General features: G+C 38.0%; 1 protein-coding gene across 1 annotated transcript; it reads left to right on the top strand.

Annotated features, from left to right (window-relative positions):
• The first annotated feature begins 35 nt into the window (after positions 1-35).
• LOC146453092 (protein arginine N-methyltransferase 5-like) lies at positions 36-16,729 on the top strand. Its single transcript, XM_085097065.1, has 22 exons — positions 36-137; positions 918-1,033; positions 1,696-1,781; positions 2,144-2,275; positions 3,131-3,196; positions 4,081-4,124; positions 5,007-5,056; positions 5,637-5,747; positions 6,116-6,168; positions 6,989-7,036; positions 7,614-7,655; positions 7,806-7,877; positions 8,606-8,683; positions 10,042-10,100; positions 11,306-11,428; positions 11,972-12,056; positions 12,830-12,920; positions 13,621-13,730; positions 14,617-14,710; positions 15,090-15,206; positions 16,132-16,196; positions 16,335-16,729. Exons 1-22 carry the CDS (start codon positions 52-54, stop codon positions 16,485-16,487), a joined length of 1,881 nt encoding a protein of 626 aa, XP_084953191.1. The 5' UTR covers positions 36-51; the 3' UTR covers positions 16,488-16,729.
• The last annotated feature ends 726 nt before the right edge of the window (positions 16,730-17,455 follow it).

Raw genomic sequence — 17,455 nt, 5'->3', positions numbered from 1 at the left:
AGCCACTCCTGCTAAAGAGGCCTGGCTACGAAGACGACGGAAATCATCAAAATGGCGGATCAGCGAGTGTCATGTGGACGAGATTTTTTCTGCGTTCCCGATTTGGCAGGAGCCTTAAGGAATGCTACAAGTGGAGGGTATGGCAAATAGGGTTTAAGTTTATAGTATAAGACGTTTATTTGATGACGCTTGGAAAAGAAATCAGTTATTAGATTTGCTATCTTCTTGACAAGTACACGTGCATTTGCACCCGCGTGCACGAGCTGTGTTATTTGCGTGTAATCCCCTCGCATTATGATGCGACTATTTTGTATGGATTGTAATTTCCCCTCAGCATTTCACTAGTATTGTAAAGGCCAATATTTATGGACTTTTTTGCAGAGGGCCAGAAAGAAATTCTTTTTGCCATGGCCATTTGCAAGGGGCTTAAATATTGACTCTTCCCTTTCATAGTCCCACGGATCGGGAATGGTCAAGCAGGAATTCTGTTGCCACATCTCAACCCTAGATGTCCTTCCTGGCTGTGCTAAAGTTTTGAAAGGCTGCCTTCATAATAAATATACAGAACACTGCATAAATAATTCATCAGAGAACCGCCACATGTCTCAAGAAAGCTGACTCTTGAAACATGTAACAAGTGACCTCTTCATATTTTCTGCTTATTTTTTCAACCAGTGAAGCATACCCTCCTATGTTTTCTTACCCATCCTTTCCTGGGCAGTCGGTAAGTCTGTTAGGTAGAGAGTGAATCTTTCAGCTTTCCATGGCCAGACCAGACTATGCTACAAAATCCTTTGTCACTGATATTTGCATATATTTAGGAGGCTGGGCTGAAATGGTTGTGCATTGCATATGCACAAAATGTTTACTGGTATTCCCTGTCTATTTTCAGTTAGCTTCTTTTCTCAATATTTCAGGTTTGATTTCATCTGCGTTCCAATCTGCCATCCAAGATACCGCAGAGAATTGTTAGATCCAGTGCCAAACCGGACAGGAGCATTCACCCGGTCTGATTTGGTGCTTCCCAGTCAAGGTGAAAATATCTTTATAATTGGAGTATTATGGTAGAGACTGACTAAGAGTATGCTCAAGTACTGCTAAGTTTGAAGATTCTCCGGCCAAAATGTTAAATAGTGCTTAATTCGAAAGTAATGAGGTATGTTAGAATAATAATATTGGAACTGTACAGTGATACACAGGGTTATGTGCGGAGTCTGGAATTCTTAAAAAACTATATGGAAATCTGCAAACTACATGTAGTTTTCCAGACCTGGAAAAGGTATGAAAAATGACAAGAAAGCCTGGAAAAATGGGAAAAAAAGTCTGGAGTTTTTGAAAGCTGAAATAAGTGCTTAACTGCTAAGTGAACTAGTTATAATTTCATTTAAATTTCATCTTAGCCAAAAGGTTCAATCACAGAATCATGACAAATCACCCTTCCCTACCTCCTGACATTACTATCTTTTGTGTCATTTGGCTCATAACCTTGAGTCTGGAAAAAGAAGATAATGGTTTAAAACAAGTATGGAAAAAGCCTTGAATTTTGCATCAAGTCAAGTCAAGTCATTTTTAGTTAGACAGGGTGACCCTCCTATCAGCACTAGGCTGGTATTAATAAGATTCAGTCATGTGGTGTAGACTTGGTGTCAGGACTAAAATTACTAAAAAATAATTATGATTTCATTCTTACTATAGATTGGAACAGTTTGATTGTCGGTAAAATCTCACCATGGCTGGACTTAGATTCAGATAATGAGACAGTGAGAAAGAATTCGGAACTAGTAAGTCACCGTACACGTACATCATTCTATGGTAGATGCTTTGGAACTAAAGTGTGCTTATCACCAAATGTTTAGTCTACTTTGTTTTGTGCTATATACATATTTTCTGTCTATATTTGAATCATTTATCAGTTTGAAATTACAATTAATAATATTTTAACCATAACCTGTTGCACCTTTTCTGACAGTCGTATTCACAATTTAAATGTCATAAAGTCTAACATAACAATGTCATGTCACAACGTGTCAGCGGGAACATGGTTGTTTATTATTAATATACATGTAGTTGTAATCCTGATCACAATTTTCACTTGGTTGTGTCAATGATGTCACCATGGTGACATTGTATTATCTTTTTACAGGCCTTGCATCAGGAGCTGTGTTATTCAGTTCACTTGAGTCTTCCAGCTGTTCTTGTTCCAGTGAAAAGCTACAGATGCACTAACCTTGCCCATCACATTAATACAAGTATAAATGACACACATGTGCAGCAGGTCAGTGTATTAAAAATGATTACATTAATAGAAACAAGTTTCAATCTCACAGTGCATTTTACAGCTGTGCGCTTGGTGACTTGACCTTTGAGTTGAAGTGAGGCTATATAGAGTTGACTTTGTTTTGATACAAACCTCACTGCTTTGCAAATGTAAGTGAAAACTAGTTAGCATAAGACCAACATCATTTTCATGTGAAAAGCAATGAGGTTTGTATAAAACAAAGTCAATTCCAGACTGACTTCCATGTTAAGACCAGGTCACTAAGCAAACAACTGTCAAATGGGACATTTGGTCCAAACTACTTAACTTATAGTTAGGTCTACGAGAATTATTAACCACACCCGTACTAGTACTAGATACTAAATAAATGCTGTAGACCCGGAAATTCCTGAGTGTGCTTTATGTGCGAGTCTCATCTACATGTATGCAGATCTAAACAATGATCTTAATAATTATGCTTTTTGAGATGGTACACATGTAACTGTTTGAGGATGTTTTAGTTTCAATAATTTTCAGTTTATTTTTGCCATTATTCTTGCACATCCTTATAAGATAAATATAAAAGATAAATAAATAACAAAAGAGAGAGAAACGTATGGCGAGGATGCCCATAGAGAAATCATTGGGGCTTATACGAGCTACAGGCTCCTCAAAAAAATTACAACTTGGAAATCAGGATTTTAGGCGTAGCTCATGTGGAGTGCCTCTTTGGGAGGTAAATCAATAAATGCTTTATAGGAAAAAGCACTTTTTTGAATAAATGTTTTGTTTTTAAAAGTTGTGTTTGGTTGTGGAGTAGAACTAGGCTTTTATCATCTGTATAAAATTATTTAGTAATACATATAATTATAGGTTTGGGTTCATGTTCCTATGAGGAGTCCAGTGGATGAATGTGACAAACACCTGTTTGAAGAAGAGGTATTGTCATTCAAAATACGTTATTACTGTAATTAGCATTTGTGACTATGATAGATTATTCCAACAAATTATCACTTGTTTTAGGCAAATTGCTCACCAGGGATATTTTACACTGTATAGAGAAGTTTCATTAAGTATGCATCTTTGCGTTACGTCAAAGTTACCTTACTAGCTTCACAGGTGTATCAAAGTTACCTTTGTAAATTTGACAGTGCCCAGATGATCTGGAATTTAAACAAAAGGCAGCTTTTGCAATCCTTTGAAATATACAATGTCATGTACATGTATGGAATTCATATATTTGAAATGTGGATGAAAGAATTAATAAACACGAGACCATCACAGTTATTTACGCAACCTAAAAAAAGCAGCTGCGAAGAGAAAACCTGAAGAAAATTCAGGCTTGAACACAATTTAAACCCCCTTGACCTCTGCGATGTCGGTGCAGCTCCCAGTTGGCTTGATAGCTCAGTTGGTAGAGCACTTACCACTGGTATCATGGAAATCGTGGGTTTGAATCCCATTCAAGCCTGAATTTTCTTTCAGGCTTTTTTTTTTAAGCTTCTTAAAATATGTTGCCTACATAACTGCGATGGTTTCATATTTATTGATCCTCCGGTCACTGTTTGACATTGGAAGCATTTGTGCCAGATTTTGCACTGTGGAAAGGTGAATGCCAAAAGCAGGTTTTTTGTGCAGTGTATAATATGTGCACTGTTAATGCAACTGTACAGAACAGATTTTTAGAGCAGTGACCTTGGAGATGAATGGTTGCACTTATTTGTGTTAAATTTACTTAATGAACATCATCTCATCTCTGTTTACTTAAATGTAGCATGTTTATTGTTCATTTCTTAAATGAATTTACTATCCAATGTTTTCAGGAGGAAGTTACAATGAGCAAGTCAGAAAAAGATCCTTGGCAATGGTAAATTAAATGAAAGAAATGACCCATGTATCCTGACCGTTTGTGGCCGAAGACACTTTAAAATAGTTTCTTTGCACTAGAAAAGCCTTTTTCTTTCACAAAGTAGACCAAATTAATGTCATGTAAAGATAGATGACACAGCCTTGCTGTTTTCTCTCTTTGAAAGGGATGCAGAAGTGCAAACATTGTGAAGTTTTTAGTGATCGTATTTCATATGTTTGGTAAAGTGTGGATGATGTGATCTGATGGATTTGTTGGGTGATCTGCATGGGCATATTTTGTGTTTTTCTTTTGTCTGCAAGAAATATGCAAATTTTAAGCCCTAAAATTCACACATGCTTTTATTTTCTAGCAAGAAGAAAAAAAAAGCTCTTTGGTCAAATGCTTCCCGGAAAGCTCATTTTGTTCATGTTTTATGCCGTTTACCTAACAATGTCTCTTCAATTGAGTGTATGTTAAGCTATTATTCTTCAATCGAGTGTATATTACAGTCAATTCATGTCATGCGTGGCCATTATTTTCGAGAACGAAATGAACATTCAAACTTCTCTTTGTAATGTCCAATCTTTCTGAAAAAGACACATTAACAGAAAAAAAGATTCAAAATACTTGGGAAACAATAATAGTGTTATTCTTGAAATGCTTAATGCTGTAAATATGTAAAGAAAAATTCATAGCTTTATTAACTTTCAATAAACTAGGGAATTTCTACAGGAACTCTGAAATCTCAATGTTCAAAACTGACATGTAAATTTTAAAACTCTGTTCAAATTTCAAAAATACCGGTCACGCATGACGTGGATTGATTGTAATATATTTGCATCATGTTATGTGTATAATCATGATTATTCTTTAACTTGCCCTTTTGACCTTACCTTGCAGGTGGAATTTGTGTAGAACTATTTGTGCAAACAGCAGGAAGATTGGCTTAGGTTTGTTCATACAGCTGCAGTACGTTGCAGTAACATGCTTTGGTTTGAAATGCCCACTGGACAATATCATACATTTTTGACAAAATTTAATCAGAGGAATACATGCACCTGAAGGCCATGTCTTTCATTGGTTTTTCTTATTTTTTTTTTATTATCCAGCCTTGTTTATATTTTACATGTACACTCTACATGTATCTCTTCAAAGACTCACTAAGTGTTTTTTGACTAGTGTGCAGCCTTACAGAAGTTGTAGATTTTTTATCACGTTTAGAATGTTTGTGAAGAAAAAGATTGAAAGGGGGCTTGATAAATTTTAGAGAAATTGAGTAAAATTAAGATTTAAAGATCATGATTAAAAAGTTAAAATTTCAAGTTGAAAATAATTTTATTAGTAGATCACGAAGTTTTGCTGTCAACCCAACATGCTCTTCTATGGTGGCAGACTAACTGGAGATGTTTAAAGTAATGTTTGCCTCTCTTGTAACTTTCTTAAATCATATCCTTTTTTCTTGAAAACTCTAATCCGTATTTCTCCATTTAATAATTATTTTATAATGTTATTGTTAAATCTTCTTAATAGCTTTGGAGATTTCTGCTGAGTTGCCGTCTGAGGAAGAGTTGGAAAGATGGTGCGGGGAACCAGTGAAAGCAGCCATCTTGCCTACAAGTTTATTTCTTACAAACAAGAAAGGTGAATACATTACACTGAAAAAGATTAAGTATTAATAGCCTTTCCTACCCTCACCCCACCCATACTAGTCATGACTAGCCTGCTCACTGACTGTATTGCTATACTGGTATAAAGAGGTCAAGTTGCACTGAGCCCAAGTGGTCCACACAGCTGGAGCTCAACTCAGTTTCTGTAGTATGAAGCAATTAGGAGTATGATTTGCTAGTCCTCCCTGGATGGGATGCTACTCTGCCACAGGGTTTATTTTCATTTAATTTATTTTGTTTTTCAATTTATTGTTTGCCACCAAAATGTAATTTACAGAATTGTTATAAAAACAGTCATTGTGTTTTAAATTGATTACTGGCAATTGTTTATTAATTTATCAGGGTACCCAGTTTTGCCAAGAGCTCATCAAGCATTAGTTAAGAGACTGTTTAGGGTAAGACGTTTTATACTAAATTATTATTTTTTTGTTTCTTACAAGTAGTTTGAAATTCATGACTAAATCCAACCTTGTTCCCAGGGTCCTCGTGAAATTTAATTTTAAAGGGTGGCAAAGTCCCCGATGGAGTATTTTGTGACATCACATGCACTTGATTATTTTCTTCGCTACACTTTTTTCTGGCCTGGGATGAAATCTGGAATCCATCCGACAGCCATATATTTTTATCCCAGGAAAAGTCTAGGGAAGGTGGAAATCTTGCAATTGAGTGTGTCATATCAGAAAATACTCTACTGTTCTTGGAGTATTTTGCAGTGTACACCTTGTCTCTGATTCGCTGCCCACCATTTTGATTTTTGCGATGACCTTGCGGATAAGGTTGGACTAAATCCGATATCTTTGTATTTATTTTACTGCTGATTACACCAGAATTATATCTTAATAAAATCTGACCCTTGCATGCATTGTAACTAGTTTTTGATGATTGTGAAACTTTCATGTGCTCAGCCTCTCAGGGTGACTTTGGACAAAGAGTTGGAATCCTTTCAAATTTACATTAGAATGGAAGTTGAACCTTTTGTACCTTTAATGAGACTCTTGTTTACTCTCAAAGAATTTGAACTCTTAACAAATGGTATTGTTAATGTAAAGAAAATTGTGCGACCTGGCAAGAAAAATGTGTGCAATATTATTGACTTATTTTAATAAAAGACAGAAGTTTGTCAAGTCAGGTTTGTCAAGAGTATTTATAATACCGGTAATTATTTTTTATCAATTTAAAGCTATATTAAATAATTATGTTTTTCCTCTTTTACAGCTGAACGCTCAGTTGATTTTGACTGGCGTTAACAAGCACAAAGACAAGGTAGGAATTAGGGTGTTATATGGTTCTTCATGTAATAGATCAAACACGAGGAAGAGAGTTTCCTCCAATTTTCGAACACCAAGATGTAGGTTGGAAAAATGAGGTGCAGCCGAGTTTTTTTTAACCAACTTCGAGGTGTTTGGAAATAGGAGGAAACACTCTTTTGAGTGTTTGATATAGCTTCTCAAACTATTGATAATTCTTGGAGAAATTCGAAGCAAAAGTTCACAAAATTTTATGATAATAAAGATCACATTTTCAAACCTCCTTCACGGTACTGATTTTCTTTGTTTTCTCTTCATGAATTATTAATGAGTTTGAGAAGTTCATTTCATAAGTCACCTGGAAAAGTAGTCACTCAGTAAATATTGCCAGAATTGATGTGCATTGTACTGTACAGCAATTTACCAGTAGTTAGAAATAGACATACCAAGTATTAAACAACCCAAAATGTCATAATAATGCAGATAAATATCTACATAAATTCAGTATTTTAAGAACGCACTGTCATATCAAAGCTTATTTTTATGAAAAGTCCAGATTGTCTATTTAATATCCAGTCTTTTTTCTACCACAGGGTCTTGGATTCTACTACCAGTACCTTGCCCACCTTTTTCAGGTACGATTTGTTGTTGTTTTTGTTTATGAATATTTATTATTTTCTACAATGCCATATTATTTTCAAGGGAAGCTCAACACCCCAAGAACTCAATATTCGTTGACTGGCATCTGAATTAACTTTTATTAACAATTCTTGTGAATTCTCCAGACCCAACCAGAATTAGACAATGTGAGCCAGTTCGCAAAAGGTTATGAAGATTACCTACAGTGTCCTCTTCAGGTAGGAATTCTGCTTTACATCCTTCCAGCAATGCCAAAAAGTGACAGCAAATTGTACATGTGTACAGCTAAAATTTGGGTAATTTTCTCACTTTGCAATTGGCCATGCTAAAACAATGACAGTTTCAATGTGGTGTTCAGTTTTTTGCTAAAAACCCAACTGTCATTGATCCAAGTGCACAAGTGAATTTCATATTTTTGAGGAATTCAAACCACACTTTTCGTTTCAAATGGCAAAACAATTGTTTCGGATAAAACAATTTTGTGTGTGACAATAATAATAAATATTGTTAATTAGCTTACTAAGAGTGAAGAAAACTAGTAATAATAAATGTTTATGGCATAAAAGTAAAGAAAAACGTGAAAAAAGTGCAAAAGAAATATCGACAATGAACATATACACACTAGTCTGACAAATTAAGATCAATTTATGGTTAGATGTTTCACTTGCATATTCAGCAAAGGTTGTTTCCAAGGATGCAGAGCATGGCTTCCTTGACCTTTAATTCGTAGCGTGTTTAACTGAGTCAAGAATCTTAAAACACTCATCTGGGGCAAGACGGTCAATAAATTTTAATATTAGCAGTAACATTAATTAGCAGTAACATTAATAATTAAATATTAGCAAATACCTTCAGTGTAGAACATCCCTGGCCCCAAATTTAATTTGTAACTATCTAGTAGTGATCTAGTATTCTAATAATTATTATTATGTTTTCTCTGTTTCAGCCATTGATGGACAATCTGGAGTCTCAAACATATGAAATATTTGAACGAGATCCTATTAAATACAGGGAATATGAGCGGGTGAGACGGAAGTTTTTTCTTCTAACTCCTCCTACAGGTTTGATGTTTCAGTGGTTTGTTCCGAATAAGGACAACTTGATTTGACTCCACCTGGTGGTGATAATTTGTCAAGTAGGTTTATTCTCTCAAGTCCTGCTTGCCAGAAGTTGGCAATCACCAATCGTTCGTTAAAAGAAGCAGAAGAAGTAACCATTTGAGGCTCTGGGCTGCCATTAGGGAACTTAAGTAATGACAACGGTGATGGCAACGACAACACCGCATAACAATAGGTTTAATGAGTAAAAACAATCGCTCTTCGCGTGCGTTTTAAATTTTGGTACATTTCAGACTTTGCCGTCCTCTGCAAAACAACAACAACTTGAAATTACCAAATGCATGTTTTCTACTGCTAACGATGGTGATTTTTTCGTTCTCTTTCTTAATTTGCCTTTTTCTTAATTTTTCTTAATACCCAATTTGGTTATTGGGTAGAGTTGAAATCATCGCGAAGTAGCACACAAAAAAATGAAGTTATATTTTCAAGTGATATTTTCGTTTCCGTCGCCGTTGTCGTTGCTTAAATAGGGAGCTTAAGCAACGACGACGGCAACGGCAACGGCAACGAAAACGTCACCCAAAAATATATCTTTATTTCATTTGTGCTACTTCGCGATTATTTCAACTCGCTCAACTTTTACAAATATGGCGAACTATCCAGGAACCAAATTGGTAGGAGTGGCGTACAAGTAAAGAAAGAAAATGAAAAATTCACCATCGCGCGTTCACGTTCTCCACAAAACCTTAAGTGTGGTCATTTTACGTTGCTGATTTGCAGAGGACGGCAAAGAATTGTATCAAAATGTAAAACGTACGTGTAGAGCGATTGTTTTTGCTCATTAAACCTGTTGTTTTGCGGCGTTGTCGTTGCCGTCGCCGTCGTCGTTGCTTAAGCTCCCCAATTTCCTATTAACAACTGGCCATCATGACCAGCACAGGAGCGGATACAGGATGTTTTGAAAGAGGGGGGCATCAGTCAGCATGAATATGGGGGTCAGGGGCGGGCTACACCAGACATTTTTGAAACGTGGATTTTAAAATAAGGTAAACAGGTAGTTGTAACTCTCTACAGTTGGAATTTCAAGCCCTCAACTCTCCACCAACATGCATCCATGCCGTTACTCCGCTGAAGATGACCAGTAACACAGACTTTGAAAGTGACATAGAGACATCAGACATGGAAGACTTATATCAAGCAGTTTCTGACCACCTAAATACAGTATCCCTGGGAAGCAACTTTGTTGACTTTTAAGAACTGCTCTGAGGCTTGTGTAACCTTGTAACATTCTCTTTTGTTAAAAATGTTCCCTTGTGGTTTGCAGGCCGTCTATCAAGCATTACTTGACAGAGTGCCAGAAGACAAGAAGGATTCTGTTGTCACGTTAGTACATCTTATAGCGTTACAGCCTATAGATAGACTAATGTTGACTCTGCTCCCACATGAACCTTAGATCGTACGATTGTCTCCATTATCCAATGCATTCTTCCTAACATTTTTGACAAAGAGAATTGCTCCTCTATGAAGGAAGATATCAATTGCGAGAGCAGCACCTTGTCCAAGTCAGTAAACTGACGACATTGTCCAGAGGTCTCTGAATCACGGTATCACTTGCTTTCATCCCATAGCAGTCAAACAACACGTTCTTTCAGTTTGCTGTTATTTGAGAAAAAATTAAAGTGAATCCAGCGAAGAATACTTACAGAAAAATGCAAGGGTGCATTTTCGTCATCTGTGTGGTAGAGCAGAAGACGAGTTTGTCTATAAGCTGTACAAGGCATGTGATGTTTACATCTCAAGGGTTTAAAAAGTCTGTTTCAACTGAAAACGTCTGCTGAAGGTCATGTAGGAAATTCTACAGGCACAGTGAAAATCAAAGTAATTTTAATTTTGGGGTGAAGTTGTTATTTGTGGAGGACAGTTTTGGATTCCAATGCGCTAAGCATTTACCCTGTGTAGCAGAGAATTTTCTTGGGTGCTTCATACTGCAGCAAAGAGAAATTTAAGAGAACCCAGAACACTGGGACTCCTTCAAACAGCGATGTTATAGCGTGAAGCCCTAGTCAAACGGCTCATGATAGTTGATGATGGTCAAAACTATCATCAGCCATTTTCAACTATCAAGCGGGTGGTCAAACGACTTGGAGAAACTAGTGATAACTGACGATAGTTTACCGTTCGCCTCTAGTGTCAGGCACCTGCCGAGTGTCAACATCGCAAACATAACTTTGCAGGGATGAATTTTTCGTGGCGAAAGAAAGTAGCTGCCTGCTTTGTTTTCCTTCAGTTGTTGGAAAAACTAACTGAAAATTAATCATGAGAGCGCTGGTGGAGAAAACAGCTGACCGAAGAACTATCATCGACTATCTTGCGCGTGGTCAAACGGGAAAAACTATCATCAACTATCGTGAAGAATTGGACACGCTCAAAGTGAATGATAGTTGATGATAGTCGATGATAGCGCATGATAGTTGGTGGTCAAACGAGCGTGCGCGCTTTAACTATCATCGACTATCATCAACTATCATTGACTATCATGCGCCGTTTGACCAGGGCTTAACATTTACCAAGCATTTTACCCTGTTTAGGGTGATTATGGTGGTGGGTGCAGGGCGTGGTCCACTTGTCAGGGCCTCACTAACAGCAGGGGAGGAGTCAGGTCGTAAAGTCAGGGTGTATGCAGTGGAGAAGAACCCAAATGCTGTAGTCACGTGAGTGTTTTGATCCGCTTACCAAAGTAACCTTTAATAGCGATCAGGAACTAACATTTCACTGCAACATTGCTACTTGAAGAAACGAAGATGTCAAGAGAATGAAGAAACTTTTCACCTCAGTTACAAAGGACCGGTTATTTAAACGACGTCTGAGACATACGATTCTAATACTAAAGTAATGTCAATGTACTTACAACACTACTAATTATGCAAGTAGACCATAAAAATGTCTTCTTTGTTTCAATTTGTTTGAGGGGATTAAAGGTTGAAGTCGAGGTTTTTGAACATCTGTGTTCTTCGAATTAATATAACATACTCTCCTGATTATCTAAAAGTTTTGACTCCAAACGTTTTTATTTTTGAGTTATATTTGAACTGTTAATTCGAAAATCCACCCTCTTTTGGTCCCGGGTAGCTATCTATACCGTTGTCTCAGAAAACTAAGGAAGCTTGCGAATTTGGTCAAGAACGTTGATGTTGTATTTGTTTCATGGCTTTGAAGATATACCCTTCTCAAATTTATGCTTTCTTGTACCTTAGACTGGAAACTTTGAAAGAAGAAGAGTGGAATGGTGACGTCACAGTTGTCTCATCAGACATGCGCGAATGGGACGCCCCAGAACAGGTAGGATTAGGGTGATCTTTACTGACGCCATTGTGTATATCTTCCATTTAGACATTTTCATGATTGAAGAAAAGATATAACTAGAAAAAGCGTGTGAAATTTTGTTGTTCAGCTAAGTTTAGAAATGGATCAAATCTTGCTTCAAACGATCACGTAAAAGTTACAACATTTCCAAACGTCGGTTAAAACTCTCTGTAAGTTTTGCCGTACGTTTTTCTTTAAAGTTTCCAAAAGGATACATATCGTTGATATTGAGTCATATTCAACTCGTTCTTGTCATTTGCCACATTTGCCAATTTGATTGGTGAATGTGTGCTATTGGACAGGAAGTCAGCAAAGACCATCCTCGTAGAACAAGATATTCCCGTGTTTTAGTAAAACGAACTTTTGATTGCAAACTGTCATTGCTTTTACCTCATAGACCTTTTTCATTAATGGCGGCCGATAAATTGTTCTTTTGTTTTCATGAAAATTAGCCCTACTAGCCTCGTCAGCATGTGCAAAATTCAAAAGAATTTTTACTCTGAAATGAGGTTAGTAGGGCTAATTAACATATATGGAAAAGAGTAATAAATCGGCCGCCATTTATGAAAAAGGTCTATGTGTCGCTGTCCCTGACTAGTCCCCAGTCCTCTCTCGTGTCTTAAACGAAAGTTGGCGCGCCTCTTCTTCAAGACAAGAGAGACGACTGAGGAGGAATCGGTTGCCGTCCAATGAGAACTGAAGCGCTTCATAAAACACAAAAGAAATATCTATTTTGGTTTTGTCCATAGGCAGATATCCTCGTGAGTGAGTTGCTGGGATCATTTGGTGATAACGAACTGTCCCCGGAATGTTTAGATGGAGCGCAGAGATTCCTTAAAGGTGGGTTGGTTATCTTGATAGTACTGCATTCTGAGGGTCAACTGAGGGATCATATTTAAATTCCACCCCCTGAACAATTTGATAGCCGCAGTTTTCCGGAAAGACATCGCATAGCAGCTTGGGCTAGACTACACAATACAGCCCGGCCAATTTCCCAGGTATTGATACTCGCTAAGCTACAGTGGTAGCTCGTAAGTGGAAACGTGGAAACTGCTGGCGGAGCAACTAAAATGCTTTCCTTCCTCCGTTTATTCTATTCTTCTATTCTTCCTCCAGTTCTCTAGCAAACCGCCGAGTCTGTTCAATAATATTCCCTCAAAAGTGGACCTGGATTGTGTAGTTGCCCTTCAACCTAATGCATGCCTGCGTCTTGAAAACCTGCAGGGGTGCTTACCATTTACATGGAAAACCCGGAAATTCCAGTTGGAAAGTCAAATGGTACGCATCATTCCATTTGGAGTTCTTCTGAAATTATGGGCTTCTGGTCAAAGTGATGCACTTTTATTACTCCTTTTGGGATTTACAGCTGATGTTCATACATTTTGCATGTTATCCATCTTCTGTTAAGACAAGTTAAATCATTCCCTATTTATGCCGAAAATTTCCATCCGGGTGGTTTGCGTAAATGGTAAAAACCCCTGTTTTTTCCGAGTCTCGACTGTTAGTCACCCTATGATGCGATTGTTTGCTTTATTTACAGACGATGGTATAAGCATTCCTTGTGAATACACATCCTATTTAGCACCGATATCTGCACCCAAGTTACATTTCGAAGTTTCACAGAGCAACGACACTAGCAAAGGAACACTGGTAACTATGTTTATTGTTTGCTGTGAACGAGCAGAGTCAGCACCATTTAGTGTTCTTCCCTTTCATAAAAATTAGTTAAAAGTAAATCCCACGGGTGTAGAAGAAGAGTGACCTTCAGTTCTAGAATTTGCTTATCTTAATTCTTGTTACCGAGGTTCATTGTCAGTTTTTAGAAACCAGTCAGTGTCGCGAGCTCCCACTGAAGTTAGGTTAGTAAGACCATTACTGATTGGTATGGCAAGGTTTATGGTTTGGAATCTAGTTCAAATCTAAGTCATTTCATCCGCAGTTCACATAAAACTGTATCATGATTTTACATGTTCAAATTCGTTTCTCGCTATCTGCGAGCTCACAAAATGAGCAGGTCCCAGTTGGCTTGATGGTTCAGTTTTGTAGAGCGCTGCATCGGTATCGCAGATGCAAACTCACAATATGACCAGCTTGCACCTGGTTTGATAGCTTAAGGCCCGTTTACGCGTGACTGTCAGTGTTTTCGCACCTTCACTACAATTTTTCTTTGCAAGGCTAAGACTTCAAATCACACGTGTAACCCAGCTGCGATTTCAGTGCGATATCTCTGTTCGTTTTCTTAGAAACTGTGCAAGTTTGCATCAAGTTTCAAACATATTCGAAACCCCTGCGATTTCGCGGCGATAAATCGCGCTGAAATCGCCTCTAGTTTGCACGGGCGATTTGAAACTGCAACTTAAGGGCGACAAAGGTTGCACTGAAAAAGTCGACAAAAATTGCAAGTGTAAACGGGCCTTTAGCTTGTAAGGGCTTTACATATGGGTTAAAGTCTCGTTCATTCGTCCAAACCTGATTTGTTTTTCAGACTCAAGCTTTGCTAAAAACACTATTTCACTGATTTTTGTTATCGTTTCAGGCTCCGTTTGAGACACCGTATGTGGTTCGACTTCATAACGTCACTGTGATAGCACCTGCACAACCCTGCTTTATATTTACGCATCCAAACAGAGGTTTGTCAACGACTTGGGTGAATTATTTCTTAGTTGCGTGTATATGTGTCACACGCGGATAGATTTCGCGGATATAAACGCATGGTACGCGCGTGTAACGCTGTTGTTCTAGAGGCCAGTACAGTACAAGGAGTCTCTCTTGTGTGTGAGTCTCTCTTCATCTCGTGTGCGAACGCAGAAATTGTCCACGCGTCTGAGTTTCCGCGCGAGGAGTTTCTCCGCTCGCTTGTCGACACAGGATTTCTCATACTGAATGGCATTTAATTTACAGTCCTACGTAGTTTTCCTAATTGAAGCATTCGAATGTTTTGCATAATTCTTGCCATCGTAGTTGTCGTTCTTGTTATTGTTGAATGTGTTCTGTTTGTTGTCTTTTTAGATGACAGAATTGACAATTCCCGTGTCAAATCTCTTGAATTTGAAGCCAAGACAACGTTTACTTTGCACGGCTTTGCTGGATACTTCGAGACGATACTCTACAAGGATATCACCCTAAGTGAGTAGTCACTTAACCCTTAAGCCCTAACAGTGATCAGCATGAAATTTCTCCTTGTAACGTCAATGCTTATTCAAACCCTGAGGTCATGAGAATGAAGGATATGATCACCGAAGGTGAATTTTCTTGATATTCTAATACTTTCTTGATATTCTAATACTGTACTTTTATAAGAAAAGTATGGGGACAAGATAGGAGAATTTGTTCTTTGATATTAGGGATTAAAGGGTTAATCAACCCTGCCGTAGGGAGGACATGGTGCGCCAACGTTTATCACAATGTTGTTGCAACGTTTTTTTCGCACACAATTTTGCTGTTGCTGGTCGGAAAGTGATGACCTTCAACTTTCGCAGGTGTGCAAAATCAACTTGTGAGCTTATTAGCAGCTGTGTTCCACTCGTGCCCACAGCTGTCAGTCATCTCACAAACAAGTTTAACCTGCCTTAAATACGTAGGATGCTTTTCTAGTTAATTTTGAAATTAAGTATGTAGTATTGTATTAATGACAATAATCTAGTTGGCAATGAATCCATTAAGGAAGTTAAAAAGAAACCACAAGAAAAAATCCGCTTCGGCAATTCCTTTGGAGACTTATTCTGACATATTATTTTTCAAGTTAATAATTACAAGTTACAAGAGCTTGTCGAGATTGATTGGAAGTCCGCTGCATCCTTGTTGCGTGGTGGGGAGGACGGTTGGAGGTGGGGGGGGGGGGGTGGGGAGAGAGAGGGACTTGCAGGATAGACTAGGGGTGCTTGTCGGTAATTTAACTTCACAATGGTTTCTTAAGAATAAAGGGGAACAAATTTGTAACCAGAAGGCAGGCTTGTTGTGAAACAAACCACGTTTAGCACCCTACAGGTACCAATCACCAATTTAGTGGGATTATTTCCACATTAATGTGTCGTGTCTGTTCTTTATCAAGGCATCAGGCCAGAGACCCATTCGGAAGGGATGTTCAGCTGGTTTCCTTTCTTCTTTCCAATCAAGGTACATTCGTTCATTTGTCGTTATTTGAGGATTAAGAGCGGTTGTATGGTCTTGTATATACAGTCTTTCAAATCCGGTTGTTTTTCTAACCTTTTCTTTGGCTCTAACCGCTGACATGAAGTTCTTTTTCATTTAAAGGAACCTCAGTATGTGCCTGCGGGCTCAACAGTAACTTGCCACTTCTGGAGAAAATGTACGCCGAAAAAGGTCTGGTACGAGTGGTGCATGTCTAAACCCGCCCCAGTCCCTCTCCATAACCCTGGAGGACGGTCTTATGTCATTGGTCTCTAACGCAGATTAAGAACGAAGATTTGCGTTTATTCAGACAGAAAAATGTATTTGCTGCTGCGTGTAACTTAAGACTCGTTTCCCTTTGTGAGTTATCGTTAGGCAGAGTTATGGAGTTGAGACGGGGATTGTTTTTGTCAGTGCAACACGAAGTTAGAGAGTACGTGTATTCGCTGTATTCGACAATGTTGTAGCGGTCTATCGTGCTGAAATAAAACCGATTGCCATCACTGGCAGCAACTGAAGTTTTCTGAATGAAATTGATGTCCTATTGTTTTAAAGTTGCACAGGGTTCGTACGGGTCATGGAAAACCTGGAAAGTCATGCAATTTTAGAATTTCAGTTTTCAAGGCCTGGAAAGTCATGAAATTTAGGTGTGGGTCATGGAAAGTCATGGAAAATGATGTTTATAAAAAAGTGCAAAATAAATTGGGTTTGTTTGCGAAGAAAATAGTAAAAACGTACCCAAAATGAAAGGTGATTTCCAAGAAAATGGTCAAATTTAGGTCATGGAAAACTTGGAGAAGTCATGGAAAAGGTCATAGAAAGTCATGGAATTTTAAAAGCTCAAAAGAGTACGAACCCTGCTACAGGAGCTTTCAGTTGGCGTCACACATCACTGATAATTTTGAAATCCACCACGTCTCCTTTCCCAGAGAAAAGCGATAGATACAAAAAAAAAAAAAAAAATTGAAACAAAAATTTTAAAAATTGTCGAGTACAAGAGGGAGTTCGCCAGCCATTCTTAAAGACGCATTTTTCGCTGTGGCCAGCCTGTTGTTCATCTAGGTTAATACTGAAATGAAGGTAAAGTCAACCTTTTATGAACAACAACTTCAATTGCTTCCCTTTCCATCGCTGAATATGAACCGGGTTCTATTACCAGGCCGGGACAGAGCTTAATTGCAGGCTTTCGTTAGTACGAATCGCACTTTGACCTGAAACCTGAGGGTTGTAAGTTTGTTATAAAG

Source organism: Pavona decussata, unplaced genomic scaffold (genome assembly GCF_977016875.1).
Source record: "Pavona decussata unplaced genomic scaffold, jaPavDecu1.1 SCAFFOLD_353, whole genome shotgun sequence".
NCBI classification, from domain to species: Eukaryota; Metazoa; Cnidaria; class Anthozoa; order Scleractinia; family Agariciidae; genus Pavona; species Pavona decussata.
This window is presented reverse-complemented; position numbering and strand designations above follow the sequence as displayed.

Excerpts from the sequence above, each read along its gene's own strand:
- LOC146453092 (XM_085097065.1), top strand. The coding sequence starts at position 52 with ATGGCGGATCAGCGAGTGTCATGTGGACGAGATTTTTTCTGCGTTCCC. Across the intron at positions 1,782-2,143 it reads TGAGAAAGAATTCGGAACTA|GCCTTGCATCAGGAGCTGTG; the intron begins GTAAGTCACCGT and ends ATCTTTTTACAG. Across the intron at positions 16,197-16,334 it reads CTTTCTTCTTTCCAATCAAG|GAACCTCAGTATGTGCCTGC; the intron begins GTACATTCGTTC and ends TTTCATTTAAAG.